The sequence below is a fragment of the Lolium perenne genome, chromosome 1, assembly GCF_019359855.2.
Source record: "Lolium perenne isolate Kyuss_39 chromosome 1, Kyuss_2.0, whole genome shotgun sequence".
Taxonomy (NCBI): Eukaryota; Viridiplantae; Streptophyta; class Magnoliopsida; order Poales; family Poaceae; genus Lolium; species Lolium perenne.
The window spans coordinates 243,247,850-243,270,316 of record NC_067244.2 but is presented as its reverse complement, the minus strand read 5'-3'; the positions used below and the strand labels follow the sequence as shown (position 1 = coordinate 243,270,316).

At 44.5% G+C, this 22,467-nt stretch overlaps 3 protein-coding genes across 3 annotated transcripts; 2 read left to right on the top strand and 1 right to left on the bottom strand.

Moving 5' to 3' along the window:
• Window positions 1-7,057: 7,057 nt before the first annotated feature.
• LOC127339326 (DEAD-box ATP-dependent RNA helicase 52A-like) lies at window positions 7,058-12,238 on the top strand. The gene is made up of 6 exons (XM_051365192.1): window positions 7,058-7,435; window positions 9,581-9,664; window positions 9,815-10,057; window positions 10,389-10,556; window positions 10,661-10,774; window positions 11,183-12,238. Exons 1-6 carry the CDS (start codon window positions 7,058-7,060, stop codon window positions 12,236-12,238), a joined length of 2,043 nt encoding a protein of 680 aa, XP_051221152.1.
• A 3,249-nt stretch (window positions 12,239-15,487) lies between these two features.
• On the bottom strand, window positions 15,488-16,096 carry LOC127327451 (non-specific lipid-transfer protein 2). Its single transcript, XM_051354223.2, has one exon. It carries the CDS (start codon window positions 15,992-15,994, stop codon window positions 15,704-15,706), a length of 291 nt encoding a protein of 96 aa, XP_051210183.1. The 5' UTR covers window positions 15,995-16,096; the 3' UTR covers window positions 15,488-15,703.
• Window positions 16,097-17,630: 1,534 nt separating this feature from the next.
• Window positions 17,631-19,337, top strand: LOC127327450 (reticulon-like protein B9). Its single transcript, XM_051354222.2, has 5 exons — window positions 17,631-17,831; window positions 17,938-18,118; window positions 18,212-18,353; window positions 18,474-18,543; window positions 18,897-19,337. Exons 1-5 carry the CDS (start codon window positions 17,684-17,686, stop codon window positions 19,061-19,063), a joined length of 708 nt encoding a protein of 235 aa, XP_051210182.1. The 5' UTR covers window positions 17,631-17,683; the 3' UTR covers window positions 19,064-19,337.
• Window positions 19,338-22,467: the final 3,130 nt, after the last annotated feature.

Sequence of the window (22,467 nt, the reverse complement as noted above, 5' to 3'; positions counted from 1 at the left end):
TAATTTTCTCTTCAAACAATTCATGTCTTAACTCAGGAAATAGATTAAAAAGCTCACTGTTGTTTTCCATTATGCCTAACTAGTGAAAAATAAAAACAAGAAACAAAAAGATGCAATTGCAGGATCTAAAGGAAATAGCTTCGAGCACTCACACACCGACAACAGTGCTAGGAAATAGCTTAGTAGTCAGAGGATGTGAATACCTTTTACCTTACCTCCTCGGCAACGGCGCCAGAAAATAGCTTGATGTCTACGCACGCTTCTATTCCTGTAGATAGTGTTGGGCCTCCAAGAGCAGAGGTTTGTAGAACAGCAGCAAGTTTCCCTTAAGTGAATCGCCCAAGGTTTATCGAACTCAGGGAGGTAGAGATCAAAGATATCCCTCTCAAGCAACCCTGCAATTACGATACAAGAAGTCTCTTGTGTCCCCAACACACCTAATACACTTGTCAGATGTATAGGTGCACTAGTTCGGCGAAGAGATAGTGAAATACAAGTAATATGGATGATTGTACGTAGTAATTGCAATCTGAAATAAAGATGACAGCAAGCAAACATGTAGCAGAACTTGTTGGAAACGGTGTTTCAATGCTTAGAAACAAGGCCTAGGGATCATACTTTCACTAGTGGACACTCTCAACAATGTTATCATAAAGGAATATAAATATAAGCACTTCACTATGCTATTCTGAATTACTCTCTGGCAGGATAACGAACACTAATTCATCATGTAGGGCTGCAAAAGCAAACCTTAAAGATGTATTCCCAAGTACTAATAAACACCCCACGCATCCTTTGTGAGCATTCATAGGAGGTACTAACACACCACAATTTCATAGAGACATCCAACTCAAATCATAACCCAGTGAACAAGTATTCTGTGAAATATAGCCTAAGAGACCCACACGGTGCACACACTGTCACCTTTACACACGTGGGACAAGGAGTCTCCGGAGATCACATAAGTAAAATCCACTTGAATAGCATAACGCCATCTAGATTACAAAGCTCATCATATGGATCTCAATCATGTAAGGCAGCTCATGAGATCATTGTATTGAAGTACATGGGAGAGAGAGATGAACCACATAGCTACCGGTAGAGCCCTTAGCCTCGGGGGAGAACTACTCCCTCCTCATCATAGGAGACAACAGCGGCGATGAAGATGGCGGTCGTGTCGATGGAGATGCCTTCCGGGGGCAATTCCCCGTCCCGGCGGCGTGCCGGAACAGAGACTTCTGTCCCCCGAATCTTGGCTTCACGATGGCGGCGACTCTGGAACTTTTCTCGTATCGTGGCTTATTCTCTTAGGGTTTTTGCAACGGAGGCTTTAAGTAGGCGGAAGGGCAACCTCGGAGGGGTCCTGGGGGACCCACACACTAGGGGGGCACGCCCCCCCTTGGCCGCGCCACCATGTGGGGTGGGGCCCCCTTGGCTCCCCTCTGGCCCCTCTTCGGTGCTCTGGAAGCTTCCGTGAAAAATAAGATCGTGGGCCTTGATTTCGTCCAATTCTGAGAATATTTCCTTTGTAGGATTTCTGAAACCAAAAACAGCACAAAACAGGAACTGGCACTTCGGCATCTCGTTAATAGGTTAGTTCCGGAAAATGCATATAAATGATGTAAAGTGTGTATAAAACATGTGAGTATCATCATAAAAGTAGCATGAAATATAAGAAATTATAGATACGTTTGAGACGTATCAGCGGGCTCATCACGTGCCTCTTCTTCACCTTCCCCACCTTCAGCATCCTCCATGAAAGTATCACCGAAATGATCAGGATAGTTGTCATCGGTGATATCATCCCCTTCTTCATCTTCTTCCATTCTAACCCCTCTTTCTTCATGCTTGGTCCAACAATTATAGCTTGGCATGAAATCGTGACGAAGCAGGTGCAGGTGAACGTCTCTTGAGGAAGAGTAACCCTTCTGATTCTTACAGGCAGCACATGGACGGATAAAAAACCCCCCTGCTTGTTCGCATTAGCCACTACGAGGAAATCTTTCAAACCCGTAATGAACTCGTCGGAGAGTCGGTTACCGTACATCCATTGCCGATTCATCTGCATTATTATATAAAGTATATAATTAACCATCATGCATTTGTTAAATTAACTAGCTAGAAATAATAGAAATTAAACAATGAACTACACATGTCCATATTTTATCAATGACACATGAAAGGTTCAAGTTGCTAACCGCGATCGAGGAAGAAAAATAAATGAGAAAGCTCAAGTGTGGCTCGGACACTTCATATCATGTTTGTTTCATGCTCTTGAGCATTTCATCGAACACCTTGTGTGCATAAGAGGAACCAAAAGCAAACCCACCACCCCCTTGTGAATATTGTGAATAGAAGTAACACCAAATAGCTAAGTGAAGTGTGCTGAACCGCATTTATAGGGATGTGCCTTTAGTCCCGGTTGGCCTGGCCAACGGCCAACCGCGACTAAAGCCCCTCCCGTCCCCCAGCTGTCGACCGATCCCGCTGGGCCCAGACATTTGGTCGCGGGTCGCCTCCCGAACCGCGACTAAAGACCTCTTTAGTCGCGGTTCGATTATTTTGGGGACTAATGGGGGCGTATGGAAGCCTTTTTTTTACTAGTGATGTTACCATAACATCACACTTTTCAAGATAGAATAAGTCTACAAACTAATTAATACACTCATGCATGATACTACATCTAAATTAGTATGCATTATGAATGTACTAACATAGAGTAGTGTCATATGCATGACACTACTATATGTTACTCCCTACTATGACTAGTCTTACCATGCGGTAGCCAGCAGGAACGAGACACCCTCAGATAATAAATACCATACGTGTTTGATTTTTGAAGGAGAAGCCACTTCATCATTAATTAATGCCTACATCTTTCATTGCTACTCTAGTTGATCCATCGCGGCCCAGGCGATCGCGCGCTATCTATTAATTGATCCATCTTTAGCCGCTACTCCTAATACGACACATCTCTAGCTACAGAACTACTCTTAATTAATTGTACTACGGAGTACTGAAAACGCACAACAAGATACATACATGTACGTATACGTAAGTGCTGCATTACTCATACGTCTAATTAGAGCATCTCTAGCCGCGAGCCGCGTCCCCAAAGCGTTCCCAAAGTTATTTGGGACGTGTCGGACAAATTTTAGTTCCCAGCCGCGCCCCAAGGTTTTTCCTTCCGACGCGGTCCAGTATGGCGTCCGACGCCCTGAGCCCGTCCCGGTCCACAGGAGACGGTTCGGGCGCGTCGGACGCAACGAAAAGTGGGGCGCGAAGTGGCGGGACCGATGCGTCAGTAGGGCTGGAATTCGAGCCGAGCCGAGCCAGCTCTTATAAATTCGACCCTCTCCCGCCACATCGCGCCTCTCCCGCCACATCGTGCCTCTCCCGCTACGCATTTCTGCCCTCCCAAAAGAGTTCATCGCCTCTCTCGCCGAATCATTTCTCTCCCCCATCGTCACTACTCCCCCCCCCCCCCGCCGCCGCTACCCTCTCCCATCCATGGCGCCACCGACGGGCCCCAAAATAATGGCCAAGAAAGCGACCACCAAGCCACCGGGGAATGAGGCAACGACGAAAGGGCCAAAGGCGCCCTTCGCCCAAAGGGGACGGCGGGTGGTGCAGCAGGAGAAGAAGTCGGTGGCAGCGCGTGCGCACCAGAAGGCGTTGGCGGCGCGTATCGTCGCTACCAACGCGAGCCCATGGAGTGCACACATGTTGGGGGAATACATGGGGTTGTCACCGTTGCATGATGATAGAGATTGGGACAATTAGAGCTTGACAGAAACTATGTCCTAATTCTTAGGTATGCATGTAGTATTAATTCATGATTAATCAACGGTCCGGGTCTATAACTATGGAGATCTTTAAACTTGCATCGGTGGTTGGACTTTATGTCTTAATAATTCCCTTGTTTTCTCTTAATTGGCCTTGGGATCAATCATTAGTGGTGTAGTTGCTCATATACATGGCTGCACCTATCTATGGCTCCTCCACTCTAAAAGAAACACTAAAAATACTATACTAAGATTTACTCAGTGTGACAACCACACAAATGAAAAAGTAATTTGCCAAGACACTTACTCCCTTGAGTTACTTCCTTTTACTCCACCTCACCTCACTTTACTTATCTTGCATTAGTTTTACTTCTTGCATTTTATTTTAAGCACTTATAGTTTATAGTAAAAATCACTTCAAACACATACACACACCATATTTCTTAGCTTTGCATAGAAGGCCATATAAGTGGGTTATAGGAATTTAGAGAATATATAGTTTACCTCCAGCTCCTTGTGTGTTCGACACTCAAATACTTATCGAATTGTACTACGGTGATCGCCTGCACTTGGGGGTTATCAGTATGTAAGGTCAATGTGTAGAAACTCCGGTTGAACATCCTCCAAATGCGGTAACACAAAAACTCCAACTTGTGAGACGACCATGATGTCTATCTCATGTAGAAATTTATTTTCATTATTTCACTCAAGGCATCAGAAAAGAGAAATTGTTTGACATCCTTGAAGCAACAAGAGAAAAATTAGGCAAAAACACATAAGGAAGATTGTACAAAATATCATCCATATGTGTGCACACAAACCATTGGAAATAGAAACCGGTCCGCATATTTGTGGCAACACAAAACACATTCGTCCAAAAGATCAACAAAATATCATTTACACAACCGTGATTGCCAACAAACCAAATGAAAGAGAAATTGTTCAACTTATTTGAGGCAACAACAACGGTAAGAATCACATCATCATGCTTGCAAAGAAACCACAAGAAAGATAAATTGTTTGGCATGTTCAATGCAAAGCATGAGAAAGATATTAGAGCCAGACCTGATCTTATACTTACTTGTATTATGCTCTCAAGAGCTTTTTTGGTCAACTCGTGCTCAATCGAGATTGACCTTGTCTTTCTTGTACCTACACACAATAGGCAAATCAAAGAACATGTGTGCATGGTATATGAACACATCATCCATCATGATGTTCCATTTCTTTTGCTCATCACCATTAGCGTTAAGCAAAGCATCATAGTAGATATGGCGAATATGCGGGGTGAATATATGAACATGCTCAACATGGACAAATGCAAAATCTCCAAAATTTTAGAGAGCTAGGGGGAAATCTCATTCACAAGAATATTAACATTATTACAAACCAAGCATTGGAAAGAGAAAATTTTCATAATTTTGGTTGCACTAATGGGAGAATATTGCAAGCATGTAGTACAAAACATGTTTAAAGTTTTATCATTGGTGTGACATACCTAGGGAAAGAGAAATTGTTCGAAAAGGTTGATCAACAATATTATCAAGCAAAGCATCACATGGGAGAATGAAAGAAGCATATGGCATGACAATAGGATCGTCACTTTCATGCAAGCACTCACAAATCATCATGTCCACTAGTGGGATCATGACATCATCAACATCCATATATGTATCTTTGTAGTCTCGCTAATGTGAGGTAGGTGTTGTGGAAGTGGTAGGCTCCAAGTGGCCACCATGTTTATCTCCTTGCAAGCATGGTTTGGTATTATCATCTTTATGCACTATGTACAACTTCTCCATGTTCGGCGTCTCGTCATCCATGGAACCTATTTAAACACAAGAGAACACACTAGAGATAGAGGGTGAGTTGTTAGAAATCGAAGTGGCCTAACTTGACCTATCAATTACCACTCTCAACTCACTCGGTGTATCTGTCATGTCGGCAAAGTGTTGGCTCTTAATCTCACATATAGTGGATTCACTCATCTCACATATGGTGGGGGTCCCTCATCTCCATGGGAATGACATCGTTGATGTCCGAGCAACCTAGCAAAGAGGAGGACAACACAAGAAGAGCAGAAGTTAAGTTGTTAGAATCAAAATATCCACATTCAACTCATGTTGTTAGACACTGCGCTCACGAGGAAAGATGTATGTGTATGGTGGAAGAAAAAGTACACAAGTATCCGACCTTTAAAGGTAGTATCGGAAAATGGTTCAAATCAAGAGTAAAATTAAAATTATACCGGGGCGCACACACATACTCAAAGCACAAACAAAAGGCAAAAATCTATATATGATGGTAGGTAAGGACTTGGATAGCAAACCAAAAGAAAAGTCTATGCAAGGTTTTCTCTTGGAACAATAAAAAAGACCGATGTAGTGATGGATGCATGGTTAAAGCAGGAGTCCCAGCTTAGGGCAGTTTTCAAAACTTAATCCGCTCGTATTGTAGTATATCTTCTCCTGTAATACAATACAATACTTAATTAATTAAAGCAGAAGAAAACCCCAAGTTAAACAGAGGTGTTTGGGTCATCTACAACCCCAAACGGCAGGCCCTAATTGGATGGGTACACAACTTTGGAGTACCCATAGCGAGCTCTGGGGGTGTCAGAAAAGCTGTGAAGGGCCCCACCCCCACACCACGCCCCGCGCGGGAAGCCCAGCGCCGCGTCCACCAAAATCCGCGGCCGCGGCCGCCGCCACCGCTCCACAATCGCACGCGTTAATCCCATATCTGACGGGTAGGAACTACCACCAGTCCATACACCGAGTCTACACCAACTCCTGTACCTTCCCAGTACAGCTCATATCTCGACCATAACGAGACGATCGTACGGCTTGTATCACTAACCGGTTCATAGACCGGGTGTGCCTGTCTACGTTGCCAACCACTCACCCCACCCAGGCGGAACGGAATACAAATTCACCACGCCGGCCTAGTCGCCTTCTTCATCCCCTCCCTTCCCTTCCCTTCCCTTCCCATCTCCTTTCCCCATCCCCCCTTCTTCTCCGCGGAGTAACTAGGGTTTAGCGCAAGGAAGATACCCCGTGCACATGGCGATGGCTGTGCCCTTCGGGGTGGTCGACGACCCGACCGCCGGCGAGTGGACCACCATCAGTCGCTCCGGCCGCTCCAGCCGCTCGACAGGGCTTTACCCCAACACCGCCCCGGCCGCGCCCCGCCGCCCCGCGCTGACGTCGACAATCGAGTTCGCCAACGCCTTCTCAAGGCTCCAGATCCACGCCGACGGGGGCCGCAGCCCAATGGACAAGTACGACATCCTGGTGGAGGAGAGCGGCGAGGGCGCGCCCGCGCCGGCCGACGGGTTCGAGGAGGCAGGCCTCGTCGAGCCCGTGCTCCGGAACGTCGCGCGCTGCGGCTACGACATCCCCACCCCCTTCCAGCGCTACTGCATTCCTATCGTGCTCTCCGGAAGGGACCTCATGGCGTGCGCTCAGACCGGGTCTGGGAAGACGGCTGGCTTCTGCATCCCGCTGGTGAGCGCGCTTGTGGCGGCGGGAGGAGGGAAAGGATCCGGTGGTGGCCGCGCCGACAGGGACGCGTCCAGCTGCAACCACCACAACCGCGCCGTCAGGCCGCGCGCCCTCGTGCTCGCGCCCACAAGAGAACTCGCCGCGCAGGTATGGGCCTCGCCCTCTCTCTCCCTCCCTTCCTGTGCGCGTTCCGTAGGACGCCGTGTTGCTTTCGGGGACGCGTTGCTGTGCGCAGAGTCCATGTCCCCATGGTACGCGCGCGCCGAAAATTTCGCGTACATGTCTCTTGATCTTGGCGCGGCCGTTGTTAGTCCGTCGTGTTCCAGCCCGTGTTCGTGCTTTGCTTATGCGATTGGGCTTCCCTATGTATCAACTGTGTTCCATTTGTTAATTTTTCGTTGAACTGCGCGGGATTTGTGTCCGATTTTGTGCCATGTAGGGTCTGAACTCTGAAGTGGAATCCCACCCAAATCCCATTTGTAGTACTATTCGACTTTTGTGGTGTAGATTTTTGTCGCAGCATGTGTTCGTGGTTTGCGTATGCGATTGGGCTTGCATATGTAGAAATTGTGTTTCATTTTGTACATTTCTCACTACAAATGGGAGTGGGTAGTATGGACTTAGCGGGATCACACACTTGACACCTTAGTGCAATGGCCAGCATCCAAATGGGAGTGGATGTCTCTTGGTCTTGGCGCGGCCGTTGTTAGTCCGTCGTGTTCCAGCCTGTGTTCGTGCTTTGCTTATGCGATTGGGCTTCCCTATGTATCAATTGTGTTCTATTTGTTAGTTTCTGATTGAACTGTCCGCGATTTGTGTCCGATTTTGTGCCATGTAGGGTCTGAACTCTGAAGTGGAATCCCACCCAAATCCCATTTGTAGTACTATTCGACTTTTGTGGTGTAGATTTTTGTCGCAGCATGTGTTCGTGGTTTGCGTATGCGATTGGGCTTGCATATGTAGAAATTGTGTTTCATTTTGTACATTTCTCACTACAAATGGGAGTGGGTAGTATGGACTTAGCGGGATCACACACTTGACACCTTAGTGCAATGGCCAGCATCCAAATGGGAGTGGATGTCTCTTGGTCTTGGCGCGGCCGTTGTTAGTCCGTCGTGTTCCAGCCTGTGTTCGTGCTTTGCTTATGCGATTGGGCTTCCCTATGTATCAATTGTGTTCTATTTGTTAGTTTCTGATTGAACTGTCCGCGATTTGTGTCCGATTTTGTGCCATGTAGGGTCTGAACTCTGAAGTGGAATCCCACCCAAATCCCATTTGTAGTACTATTCGACTTTTGTGGTGTAGATTTTTGTCGCAGCATGTGTTCGTGGTTTGCGTATGCGATTGGGCTTGCATATGTAGAAATTGTGTTTCATTTTGTACATTTCTCACTACAAATGGGAGTGGGTAGTATGGACTTAGCGGGATCACACACTTGACACCTTAGTGCAATGGCCAGCATCCAAATGGGAGTGGATGTCTCTTGGTCTTGGCGCGGCCGTTGTTAGTCCGTCGTGTTCCAGCCTGTGTTCGTGCTTTGCTTATGCGATTGGGCTTCCCTATGTATCAATTGTGTTCTATTTGTTAGTTTCTGATTGAACTGTCCGCGATTTGTGTCCGATTTTGTGCCATGTAGGGTCTGAACTCTGAAGTGGAATCCCACCCAAATCCCATTTGTAGTACAATTCGACTTTTGTGGTGTAGATTTTGTCCCAGCATGTGTTCGTGGTGTAGATTTCGTGGTTTGCGCTTGCCTATGTACCAATTGTGTCCTCTGGAAGCTTTTGTTTCATTTTTATTAGTTGTATGAAATACACAGGAACAGCAGCATTTCAGAGGATATAATTGTCCACAATTGCGTATGTTTGGAAGCTTTTGTCCTCTGGGTTTGCATGGCCAATCTTGTTCTGTAGATTTTCTTTTGGCATATTAGTTGTATTGTGCTTAAGCTCTCTTGGACCATATATGTGGCCTGTGCTGTGCAGAATTGCTTCGTTCAATTTATTTTGCCCACTTTGTTATTTGGGGCACAGATTTGCTAAGATCTTGTCGTTGTATAGGATCCTGATTCATTCCCTCTTCTATTTTTTTCATGTTACAGTTTAATTGCACGTTTTAGAGGTACACATTTGTCTGTTGTTGAGTAAATCTGTCTGTGGTGTTACTTGCTGACTCATTTTACTGTTTTGTGTATCATATCCTCTGAAACGCTGCTGTTCCTGTTATTTCATTTTTTTTTTCAAATCTGGAGCATGTTAATATTCCTTTTGCTAATGATATCACCTTTTTTAGATCTATGAGGAGGCCAAGAAGTTCTCTCAGCAAACGGGAATTAATGTTAAGGTGTCATACGGAGGAACTCCAATAATTCAACAGGTGATTGCCAATTGTATGCTTCTCTATGTGAAGACTTTTTCTTAACTCTATAATGATTGTCTTTTCTTGATAGACCAATCAGTCTAACACTGATGTATGTTAATCTCATCTGTCTGTTTGCGTTGGTTTCTGTGCCTGCTTGTTTAGCAGCTACGTGATATAGAAAGAGGCGTGGACATTCTTGTTGCTACACCCGGACGCCTGATAGATCTTGCTGAAAGATCAAAGGTTTCTCTTCAATCAATCAAGTACCTGGTAATGGACGAGGCTGACAGGATGCTGGATATGGGGTTTGAGCCTCATATAAGAAAGATTGTCGATGCGATGGGTATGCCTGGCAAATCAGCAAGACAAACTGTGCTTTTCAGTGCAACCTTTCCACCACAAATGGAGGTAATGAATTTGTTCATTTACTTTTCATGAATAAACATGGATATGATTTAAGAATGGAACAACTGAATATTTTCATGTCTCTGTTTTCTGCAATACCAGAATGCTGAGTGCTGACTTCCTGTAACATACATTGCCACAAACATATGAGCAAGTGGATAGCACTTAGAATTTGTATGAAAAAATTATGTGATTCATTGATAAATTTTACCACCTCAGTGAATAATTGCATATGTATCAGCTTAGCATTATCTACATGGAAAAAATTGAACTGATGATATCCACTTGATTATGTCTATTTTGATATATGTGGCTAACAATTGCTTTTATCCAGATGCTGGCATTAGACTTCTTGTCAAATTACATACTTGTCACTGTTCGGAGGGTGGTTTCCGGTACTGATCTAATTACCCAGAAACTTGAGTTTGTCACTCACGATGAGAAAAAAACCTACCTGCTAAATCTCCTACAGGAGCAATCTTTCTGTTCATCTGACGGCAAGGTATCATTTGTTCCATTTTTGATGTAACAATTGGACTAGTTAATTGGAAGCCTGTCATGTGAGATTTATTCTGACATTAGTTTTTATTGTTTGTTTATCTGCAGCAGCCTCTAACACTAGTTTTCGTGGAGACAAAACGAGATGCTGATTCATTGAGGTATTGGCTATACAATAAAGGTTTCCCTTCAACTGTTATCCATGGTGACAAAACACAAGAGGTAAATTGTGTATGGATTGTTCTGTAATGGCCTAACTTGTTCCTTAGCAGCAATGTCAAACTGCAATGTCTACACATTATAATCAATATTTTCGTCTGAAATATATGCCATGATATGTCAGCATTGTGTGACTAGGACCAAGATTCAATTTCCATGAACACACTATATTCTTGCTTGAGTTACAAATTTTGTCCTATCTCTTGAGGACATATATCTATAGGTTATGCATATGTATGCCTCTTGTCAGGCTTTAAGTCTTTGCTGAAAATTTAAATCGTTTCATCTGCCTCTTGTGTTCAGTTGTTTCATCTAATTGTATAAATGAGCAAATAGTTTGTATCTATCATTACTGTATGAATGGTTATCTGTCTTATTGTAGACTGATATTTGTATCCTTGTTCTCTGAAGGAGAGGGAAAACTCGTTGATATCCTTCAAGTCTGGCTTGACTCCTATCATGGTCGCCACTGATGTAGTTTCATGTGGCCTGGATGTCCCAAATGTTAGTCATGTGATCAACTTTGATCTTCCGAAGAACAAAGAGGACTACGTCCACAGGATTGGAAGGATTGGAAGAACCGGGAGGGCTGGAAATGCTGGGTCTGCCACTTCGTTTTTCACTGAAAAGAATCACCCCATGGCAAAGGGACTGCTGGAACTGATGATTGAGGCCAAACAGAATGTTCCTGGCTGGCTAGAGGATTACGCAGGGAGGCCACAGATGAGCCATGGTACAAGACGTAGTTTCGCTGACATTGGAGGAAGCAGATTTGGCAGCGGAGATTATCGCAGCAGTGGGGATTATTCTGGCTACTCAGGTGGTGGTGGTGGCGGTGACAGCTACTCAGGTGGTGGTGGTGGCCGTGGCGGTTATGGTGGTGGTGGCGGCGGTGGCAGGAGCTACTCTGGCGGCGGTGGCGGCGGTGGCGGTGGTGGCTGGAGCTATTCTGGTGGTGGTGGCAACAACAGCTACTCCCGTGATGGTGGTGCGGGGGGCTGTAGCGGTGGTGGAGCCGGCCGGGGCGGCTCTGGAGCTGACCCACAAGGCATTCCCTTCACAAGGTGCTCCAGGCGTCGGTATGTTGGTTGTGCATTGGTTTGTTGCTGGCGCCTGGCAACCAGATACTGCACAAGCTGCGAAATGATTTTGTGTGACCAGTGCAAGTGTTGTTGCAACGAGGGCAAGGAAGATCTGAGGCAGTTACCTGTCCCTGTGGTGTCTGGAGACCACGCATCATATCAAGTCAACAAACGCTTCAAATTTCCCAGTGCCCCTGACATCCTTGTGGGGGTCTCTCGCAAGGAAAGCTCAATTAGGTACTGCTTTGCTGATGTTGGTGACGCCATTCACGCAGCTGATTCTGTGCTCTGCTCGCACATTTACGACATTGAAGTGGACGGGGAGGACGTGGTGGGCGTCCATTATACCGCCAACATGCAGGTTTCAAGCGACCAGCTGTTTTGAACAGCTTGATTTGATCATGTTCGTCTTTGGACTAGTAGAACATCGTCCCCCCTTTATTCTGTATTCCTCTTGGTATACCTGAACTGTGTTGTAGTAAGTTTGTATCCCTGATGACACTTATTTTTCTTTCGCTGCTATCGAATGATTGAGATTTCTGTTATTTGCTTCATATGGATCACGCTCCAAAACGAAGTCTACATGGTTTTTCTGTATATTTGGTGAAACCTCTGGTCCTGCGTACTTCTAAGATATTTTTCTACTCAATATCTTTTGTGTCTATTTTGTGAAGTCTTGACTACAATTCTCCTGTATGTATTCGCAAAAAAAAAAACTTCTCTTGTATGGTTGAGGGGTAGGGGAATTAATTAGGGATGAGGAAAGGGGATTGAGAGGCCCAACTTCCACATTTCTCTTCCCGGAGAGCAGGTAGCGGACGCTTTGGACGCCTAGGTGCCTAAGGCGGGCGTTTTTCTAAGGTGGAGGGGGAGCGCTTGGACGCTTAGGCGTCCCTAAGGCGACGCCTTTAAAACCATGGATACACAACTTAAGATCAATTTGCGTGTGCTTTACGGCGTTTGCCTTGCTAGCGTAATGATTCCCATCATTTTCCGTCCCAAAGAGGTCCATTACCACACTGAAAATATATACCAATGGAAAATTGTGAAACAATGGCTCCAAGCGCATGGCTATCTGCTCAAGAGCATGGCGTAGTGCTGTCTTCTTGATTTCAATTCGGATGTTATTGAATCCTTGCTTTTTTCTATAAATTTATCTCCGTGAAAATAGTGATGTCTCACTTCTACTTTGTACTTTTTCTAGAACTTTTTTATTTTATTTGTGATCACATGAATTTTGATTGTTCAGTGTTTAAGACAAATACATACACACCGGTGCCAAATAAATCCAAATGCAAAAGAATAGATGGATTTAGTTCTAATAACAAGATTCATGCTTAAAAATTGAGTAATCCAAACAGGTGGCCTGCATCATCATCCATGTAAGCAATCCAGGCCGCTGAGTTCTTTTGTGTGTGTGTGTGTGTGTGTGCATATTTTATATAAATAAAAGCAACTATTCAGGGCCAATTGGTTTCAAGCTGCACAGGTTAATTATGTTGCTCGTGATGCCTGACATTTCAGAAATATTAATACATGTATCTATCATTGTCTTTTGTTTCTCATATGCAGTTCCTTTCGTGACTGGTTTTGTTGCTCTTCACTCTTTCTGCAATGGAGAAGTAAAGCTGGTAAGACCCCTGACCTGACCAGCTTCCTACCTTGCTCTTTAGTTTCAACTTTAGTGTAATATAATAAATGTTGTTCCTGGATGGTCAACACGCACACTGGTATTTATGCTAGGAAGTTTTGATGTTGCTCTTAATACTTTACTGTAAAACGTGGTAATGTATCAAATACTTGGACATGGCGACTTGCAAGGAAGGAGTTATATGATAGAAATATTAGATCACAGTATGATGATCCACATTCCAGAGTTAACCGTTCCTAGAGTTAGGGAAAATAGTTGAGAATCTGGAGCTTACTTGTGGGGTTGCTATAGTGCGTAAAAGTCATTCTACCGGTGTTCACAGAGTGTTTGTGTTGATGCGGTCAGCCATGCTAAAGAATTCTCAATGAACCAACTGAGCTTTTTGAGCTCGCAAGTCTGGACTCCCTTAGCCCGTGATAAATAATCCTCGTACCGGCATGTGCAACATTAATACTCCCTCCGGTTCATATTACTTGCCGCTAATATGGATGTATCTAGAACTAAAATGTATCTAGATACATCTATATTGGAGGCAAGTAATATGAATCGGAGGAAGTACCAGTAAATTGCTTCTTCCTTTGTCGTGCTCAACTCCATAATAGTTACTTCCTTTTATTTAAGCGTAGAAAGTTTTGATGTTGCTCTTAATACTTTACTGTATGACGTGGTAATGTATCAAATACTTGGACATGATGTCCTAAACTCCATATGATTCTTTTACCATGCCAAAAAGATACACTTAGTTGATTCCAAAAAAAATCTGTTTAGTTAGGTTTGTGTTGCAATGCCATCTTGATGTGAAGTGAACTGGCAAGATTATTGTTCAAAGCATCAGATCAGGATTGAAACAAAAATTAGAGACTGCTAAACGTATCCGCATCTTTTTTTTACCATCAACTGAATATCTTCTCGCGGGCAATAAAAAACATACTATATTTCTTTCTTGAACATGTACCTACAAAAATCACATTTTCATTTCTGCAGGAAAGTATTATATACGCTCTTCTTCTCCGACAAACTTAAGTTATTACTTATCTGCTTACATGAATATTGTCATAAAGATGGAAAGAGACTTTCAGGTATCACATTCATAAAGAGTTCCTTAACCTGGGATTTTTTTTAAAATTTTACATGACAAGTAACACCTGTATTGCCTTGCATATTCATCTTACACAAAGAATACACTAAAAGTTTGCAGTAATCCCTCTTCCCAAATAAGAATTCTCACTATCATGGGAGCTCTGGCACTTTCTATTTCTGGTACTTGTGGAACTCATATGCAGATCAGTGACAACCTTGATGATCAACAAGTATGTAGCATGTCCCTCCCAGCAAAAGAACTTGCAAAGTGCCACTACATAAGTAGGTCTACTAAAAAAAGGTCAGTTGGTTGAGAAATGTGGGCCTGAAAAATTGTAGGAGTACCTTAGTTGAAATGATCTTGTAATATCATCTTCTCATAACCGAAGAAGTCCAGTGCACCAAAGTCTTCAATTTATTAACCAAGTGGTGATTCAGAGCTGATAGCGGTGCTTCTAAAGGTCCAGTAAAATAAGTTGTGAATTTTGACCTTGGTAATTTTTGTTGTTGTAATGGAAACCCAATTTGTCTATAGAGTAATATAGTGATAGAGGGGCGATAATGGCAACACGTATTCAGCTTGCTACACTGATCGTAGTTATCGCTTGGTGGTCCATTATAATTTTTATTAGTACTTTTGATGTTTTTGCAGTGCTGTTGATAATTATAGATCCGCGGTCGTTTTCGCAAAAAAAGAAAAAAACTGGGTACATCTTGAAGCAACGAAAATTTGAACCAACTGATGTAGTTCTGTCCAAAAACATATCTAGTGATCCATGTCGTTTCAAGGGACGATTGTTTCTCAAGTTAGCGGATAAAAATACCCAGCTTGTAAGCGCGTGGGATCACCATCAGAGAACATATCTAGCAGTACTGTACCGTGGTTTGGGAGTTTTTCCTACATAAATCGCACACATCATCATTGTTGCTGCATTTATTCAGGTACATACCGGTCTAGATACATCGATCGGGTAGCTAGACAGGGTGCTGGAGTACTGCTACTACAGCTGCAGCAACGACACGGATTCAGAAACAGGCAAACACTCACACATCAACACATGCGGCCGGCCAGTGGCGCGCTGTGCTAGCTCTCGTCTCGTCTCGACGGATCACGTCGACTTAGCAGGATGGGATGGGCACCTTGCAGGCGGCCATGACCTTCTTGCCGTTGGCGGAGTCGACGTACTGCTTCAGGTTGGGGTCGCGCGCGTACTGGCACATGCACGGCTGCTGGGCCTTCAACCTGCTGCAGCACGCCGCGCTCGGCGCCGCGTTCCCGACGATGGCGCCCGCGCACGGCGTCAGCTGCATCGCGTTGCACGTCGCCGCCTGCGCGCCCGCCGGCGCCACCATCAGCACCACCACCGCCCAGACGGCCAGGAAGGCTAGCAGGAGCTGAGCTGGCTTCATGTCGCCCCTCCCTGAAACTTTGACAGAAAAGAACACTAACGACCGACTAGCTAGTGGTGGTTTGTAGGATGCTGGCTTCAGATGGTGTGAGTGTTTGGACTGAGATGAGCGGTATTTATAGGCTTTCGATGAAGGGGGTGTCAGCGTTGCATTGTGAGCTCAGTGCAAGTGTAGACATGCCATGGCTAGTGCAATACAAGTGTGACCACTTGGCAAGAGCGCATTGCGTTTATGGAAGACATGATGATGAGCAGAAATGGTCCGCGCACTGCAATGCCACTCAGCAGTGCCAATTTTAGTCGCGCTGAAAGCAACTCAACTAGCACAACAAAGCTTTGCGCACTAGCTCTGCAACACACTGCAAGTGTCACACGTACGTAACAACCCCAGCAGAAAGCAGGTTATTAGGTGGAGTGCCCGTGATAAGGTTTTGTTAAGTTGGGCTGCCGGTGGTGTGATTATACCAGATTGTTAAGCTGGTTAAAGAACAGCGAAACGGTTGAGTTACTTTGGTAGTTTTGGTTACTCTGCAAAGCCAAGGAACATAAAACATCTGGCTAGGATGATAACCCCACGTGGGCTGGCTGCGCACTCGCATGTCTTGCCACTGAGTTAGAACTCAGTTCTCAAACATCTGGTAAAGAAGAGTTCAGTGTAAGAGTAAAAAGTGAAGTGATTAGTGATAGTAGGGTTTCAGGGCTTGGCATGTCCGCCTCACTGTTATGCTAAGTTGAGGACAAGCTTAAAGAAACTATACTTAAAAAATTAGTGTTCCTTTTTTGGCGAGAAAAATATGTAATTTGAACTGGCTTGTGCTGAGTGTATTATTTGTGATGAGCAGATATACGTGTTCAGAATGCTATAGAAAGAAAGTTCAAAGCGTGACTCATCAAGTGCTCCATTCTATTAAGCCAACAACCTGTCGGTAGTGGCGATGGCACTTCCTCAGCTCCTCTTATTAGGATCACATTCGGGGACACATAGGCCAAGCAATGCTTTGACAGGTACTTTTGTTGTGAAACCATCCAGTCGTAGTGGTTATAACCAAGGAAAAAAATAGCGCGCTATAGCAAAATAGCGTGGGTCTAAAAATACGCTATTAGCATGTTATAGCGTGCTATTAACGCGAATAGCGCGTTATAGCGCTGAAATAGCGTACCGTCGGCTCTCCAGATATGCTATAGCGTGCTATTGCGTTGGAATAGCGCGCTATTTTTTTCCATGGTTATAACTCAAGAACAAAGATCGAACAAACTGAACTCGGAATCCAGTTAAGTAGACATGCCCTGTCAGAGGCCAGACCCTGCATGAGAACCATCTCGTCTAAGTAAAGTAGAAATGCTTTGACAGAGCTGCACGGATGACAGATGTACAAATTAACAAGGTGCAAATGCAAGATATTGACAAAAAAAAGTTATCTGTCACTTCAAAATGAACAATAAAAAAATTGTGACTGTACGAGTGTGGCTTCAGGGCTCTAGCAAGGGATCTCATCGGTTCCTAGGAAACCTCTGTCGGAAGCAAATCTTGCCTCGGCATCCCCTCATTCCCCTGTGTCCTCTGCACGAAGCGATCCCTTCCTTCCCCGCCTAATTGTTCTAGCATCGATCAGAGTGCATATAAGATCAAGAACTTTTGCAACCTGCATGTCCAACATTAACCAGCCAGCAGAGACCTGCAAAATACCAGATGAAGAGCAGCAAGATGTCCGGAGCCGTGGTTCCTCACGTCCGGAGCGACTCCGAGTCCGACGATGACCGCCGGCCAGCGCCGGCGACGACGGTCAGGACGATCCGCAGGCAGCGGTCGATCCACAGGCTCCTCGGCGGCAGGAAAGGTGCGGCATTCGACGCACTGTCACCTGCACTTGTGGAGCTTTTCACTCTGAACCGGCTTCACTTGCCATGATCTCTGAACCGTTTAAATTCGGCATTTGTTTGCAGTGGCGGACGTGCTGCTGTGGAGGAACAGGAACCTGTCGGCGGGAATCCTCGCCGGCGCCGCGTTGACATGGTTCCTCTTCGACGTTGCCGAGTACAACGCCGTGACGCTGCTCTGCCACGCCGTGCTCCTCGGGATGCTCCTCCTCTTCCTGTGGAACGTCGCCGCGCCGCTCGTCGACAGGTCGCGATCACCACATATACACTGTCAAAAACATCGTAGTTTCGTGTCATGAAGAATTAGAGAATACCAATCTGAAAACTCGTGGTTTTCCAGGGCTCCTCCGCGTATCCCAGAGGTGATCGTCTCCGAGCACGCCTTCAGGGAAGCCGCTCTGACGGTGCACCGCAAACTGGAGCACTCTGTGGCGGTGCTCTATGACATCGCGTGTGGGAAGGATCTCAAGAAGTTCCTCACGGTACGTGACAGTAGCAGCTATTTTGATGTTAGCATATTCATTTTTTTTTTTGATGTTAGCATATTCAGCCCAGTGAATTACTCCTAATTAAGTCCATTTTTTCTTCTTCTGAAATGCAAGGTGGTTGGATCTCTGTGGGTGCTGGCCGTGATCGGAGACAACTGCAGCTTCACATCTCTGTTGTTCGTTGGTAAGTACCACCGAAAAGTTAACAAAAATAGAGATTAAACACATGATCAACAACTTTGTTGAATATAATGGTTGGTCTCTTGCATGAGATCGGTCTTTTGACTAAATTAGCTGGAGCATGCAATTTCACATGGTACCAGAGTTACAAGGTCCTGAATTTAAATACAAGGTTCTAGGTTTAAATCATGGCCCGTGCGAGAGCTTTAAAAAAAGATCCACCAACCTAGACGTGAGAGTAGGTGTTAAATATAATTGCCTAATCTCTTAGATAAGATTGGCCTTTTAGTTAAACTGGCTAGAGCATGCAATTTCACAAGATTAACATTTTGTGCCATGTCTCCCTTTCATGTTCAGGGTTTCTCTGCGCTCTCACAATTCCTGCGTTGTACGAGAGGTACGAGACCGAAGTGGACCATCTGGTGGCCAAGGGCGGTGAGGACCTAAAGAAGTTCTACAGGAAGGTGGACTCCAATGTGCTCAACAAGATACCAAGAGGCCCTATTAAGAGAAGAGTTAACTAGTACTCCCTCTGATTATCTTTAATCGATGTGATATATGCACGTACATAAATTACTCATGTGCATCACGCGTGTTAATCTATATATTCCGATCGGAGGGAGTACTAGGGTGTTTCATACGTTGCGTTCGGATGGAGTTTGGTTAACGGTTTGAGGGGGATTTGGACTCAGATGTCCTGTTCAGTTACAAGTTCGTGAGAACACTTGTGGTTGTTGATGAACTGTAAATGTGCGGATATGCTTGACGTAATGAGAGTTGAGTGATGTTCTTGAGGTATATTACTTTCATTTGTACATATAATACGAGTTTGGGAGTTCAAATCAAACTCCCACATTGTCTTATATTTAGTACTAGAAGAGCTTTGAGGTGTGGTGGCTTTATTTCTCTTATTTTTCTTGAAAAGAAGCTGAAGCGAAAAAAAATAGGTAGATAAAAATGTGTATGGATGCCGCTAAGTTTGTCGCGCCATATGCTTATGGTGCGATCGCCACGGTCGTTACGACATCCTCTGAATCTCCTCCTCTGGCCATCCATAGACCAATGTTGCCCCCCCTCTCCTACTGCCCAAATGCCACCTCCCAAATTTCCAGTCATCCATCGCAACCAGCGGTCCAATTGCGCTTTTCTCAAGCTTATGATGATCATCAATTGCCATCTCTGATTGTATCAGATAATAACAGCTTTCTTTCTCAAAAGATGCGGCGGGTAGCACTATCTATTAATTTGAGTCAAGAAGATATTGTGTTTACAATATGTACATGTGTGACATATTTATAGGCACACCCTTGTAGGGCCGGACCATCCTCGTGTGAACTGCTTCTCAAAACCTATCCTACTAGCAACTCATGGACCGACCACTCTATATTAAAATGTACATTTCCTTTGGAAACCGAGAAGGAGACCTATCAATTGGTAAGCTTTTGCCTTTTCTTCCAAGCATTCCGGCAAATAGACACAACTTTTCACTCATGTCTCTCTTCTCCTACTTAGAAGGGCGAGATTGGAGTAACATGTTCCATACTGCCCAATTGACGTAAAATCGTGCAGCCTTAGCATTGACATGCCACTTGACCATAAATTTACAAGCTCCCATACTGCATGTGTGGAGGGGTGGTCCTTGACTTCTTGCATAGTTGGTAGTTTACCGTCTCTAGTCATGCAAAGCTGACATGAAGGTTCATCGGGCTAGCCATGAATGGCCAACATGTGATGCTACGAGAATGTGCTTGTGTCGAAGGATCTAGGAGAAGTATTTGCATTCTAGAGCCACAACCTCTCGCTAGACCGCTTTCGGTTTAAACGTTTTATGGCATCCCATAAATTGGATCTTGTAGGCTAAACTTGCAGAGTAACTCCTGTACGGATTCGTAGCATAGAAAACGAAAAATTTCCTACCGTAAGAACTAATAACAAACCAAGATCTAATCTAGTGGATGGTAGCAACGAGATGAGATCATCATACCATCGAAGATCGCTAAGCGTTAACGAGATAAATCTAGTGGCTGATGTAGTCGATCACTTGCCGCTTTCAAAAGCGCGTAGAAGATCTTGACGGTGCCACAATCGGGCAGCACCTCCGCACTCAGTCACACATACTGTGTCGATGAAGATGTCCTCCTCCCTGTTCCAGCGGGCAGCGGATGTAGTAGATCCTCCTTGGAATCCCGGTAGCACGACGGAGTGGTGACGGTGGTGGTGGAGAACTCCGGCAGGGCTTCGCCAAAACCTTGCGGGAGATATGAGGAGGAAGGGCTAGGGTTTGGGAGAGAGGGGGACTTGGGACGCCGGCCTTGGGTGCCCAGGGTGGTGCGGCTGCTTGTGGTGGTCGGTCCCCTCCCCTCTCCTCCTCTATATATAGGTGAAAAACCTAGGGTTCCCCCAAAAACCACTTTGGAGTCCAACTCCGACACTTACCAAAATTGGAAACCTAGAGGAAGAGGGATTTCTCCCTTTCCTTACTACGTGGCCGGCCAAGGTAGTGGAGTCCACCATGGACTCCACCTTCCCACTTGGTGGCTCGGCCAGGGCTGGTGGAGTCCCCACCTGCCATAGTGAATTGTTCCGGATGATTCTAGAACCTTCTGATACCTTCCATAAATTCACCGGACCATTCCAAAATTTGGAATGTGACTTCCTATATATGAATCGTATTCTACAAACCATTCCGGAACTCCTCGTGATGTCATGGATCCCATCCGAGACTCTGCGCAATATTCGAACTCCATTCCATATTCCATATCTATTTAAAACGACATCGAACCTTAAGTGTGTCATCCTACGGTTCGTGAACTATACATACATGATCAAGACACTTCTCCGATCAATAACCAATAGCGGGACCTGGAGATCCATAATGGCTCCCACATATTCAACGATGACTTCGTGATCGAAAGAACCATTAACATACGATACTGATTCCCTTTGTCGCGCGATATTTTACTTATCCGAAGTTTGATCGTCGGTATCTCTATACCTAGTTCAATATCGTTACCGATAAGTACTCTTTACTCGTACCTTGATATGATGTCCCTTGTGAGCCAGTCACATGCTTGCAAGCTAGTTGGATGACATTCCACCGAGAGGGTCCAGTGTATATCTATCCATCATTTGGATGGAAAAATCCCACTATTGATCCACGCGCTTCAACCTATACTTTTCGAACACTTAATACCACCTTTATAACTACCCATTTACGAAGTAGTGTTTGATATCATCAAAGCATCCATCCAGTGTAGGTCATTAACATGATCTCATGGTCTAAGGATTAGGTTATTATGTATCTTAAAGCTTGTAGCAAAACAAACTTAATGACTTGATCATATGCTACGCTTACTATGGGTGTATGTCCATCACATCATTCACCTAATGGTATGATCTTGTTATTAATAATATCCAATATTCATGATCAGGAAACCATGATCATCTATTAATCAACAAGTTAGTTTAACAAGAGGCTTAGGGCTCCTTTGATTTGAAGGATAGGAAAAACATAGGAATAGGAAAGGTATAGGATTGGAATGGCATGTCTACTTGAATCCTATAGGAAAATGAAGTTTGTTTGATTGTAGCAAAGGAATTTTTCCATGAGGTATGAGCTAATGCTTTTTTCCTATAGGAATTACACTACAAGATTTCTATAGGAATTTTTCCTATAGGCTATGTTCCTATGAATCAAACAACATGTATAGGAAATTTTCCCATAGGAACCAAATCCTACACAATTCCTATGCAAATCCTTTGAATCAAAGGAGACCTTACTAGGGACTCTTTTATGTTTACAAAACACACAAGTATTAATGTTTCCGGTTAATACAATTATAGCATGGGATGTAAACATTTATCATGAACACTAAGATATAACAATAAAAGCTTCTATTATTACCTCTTGGGCATATCTCCAACAACT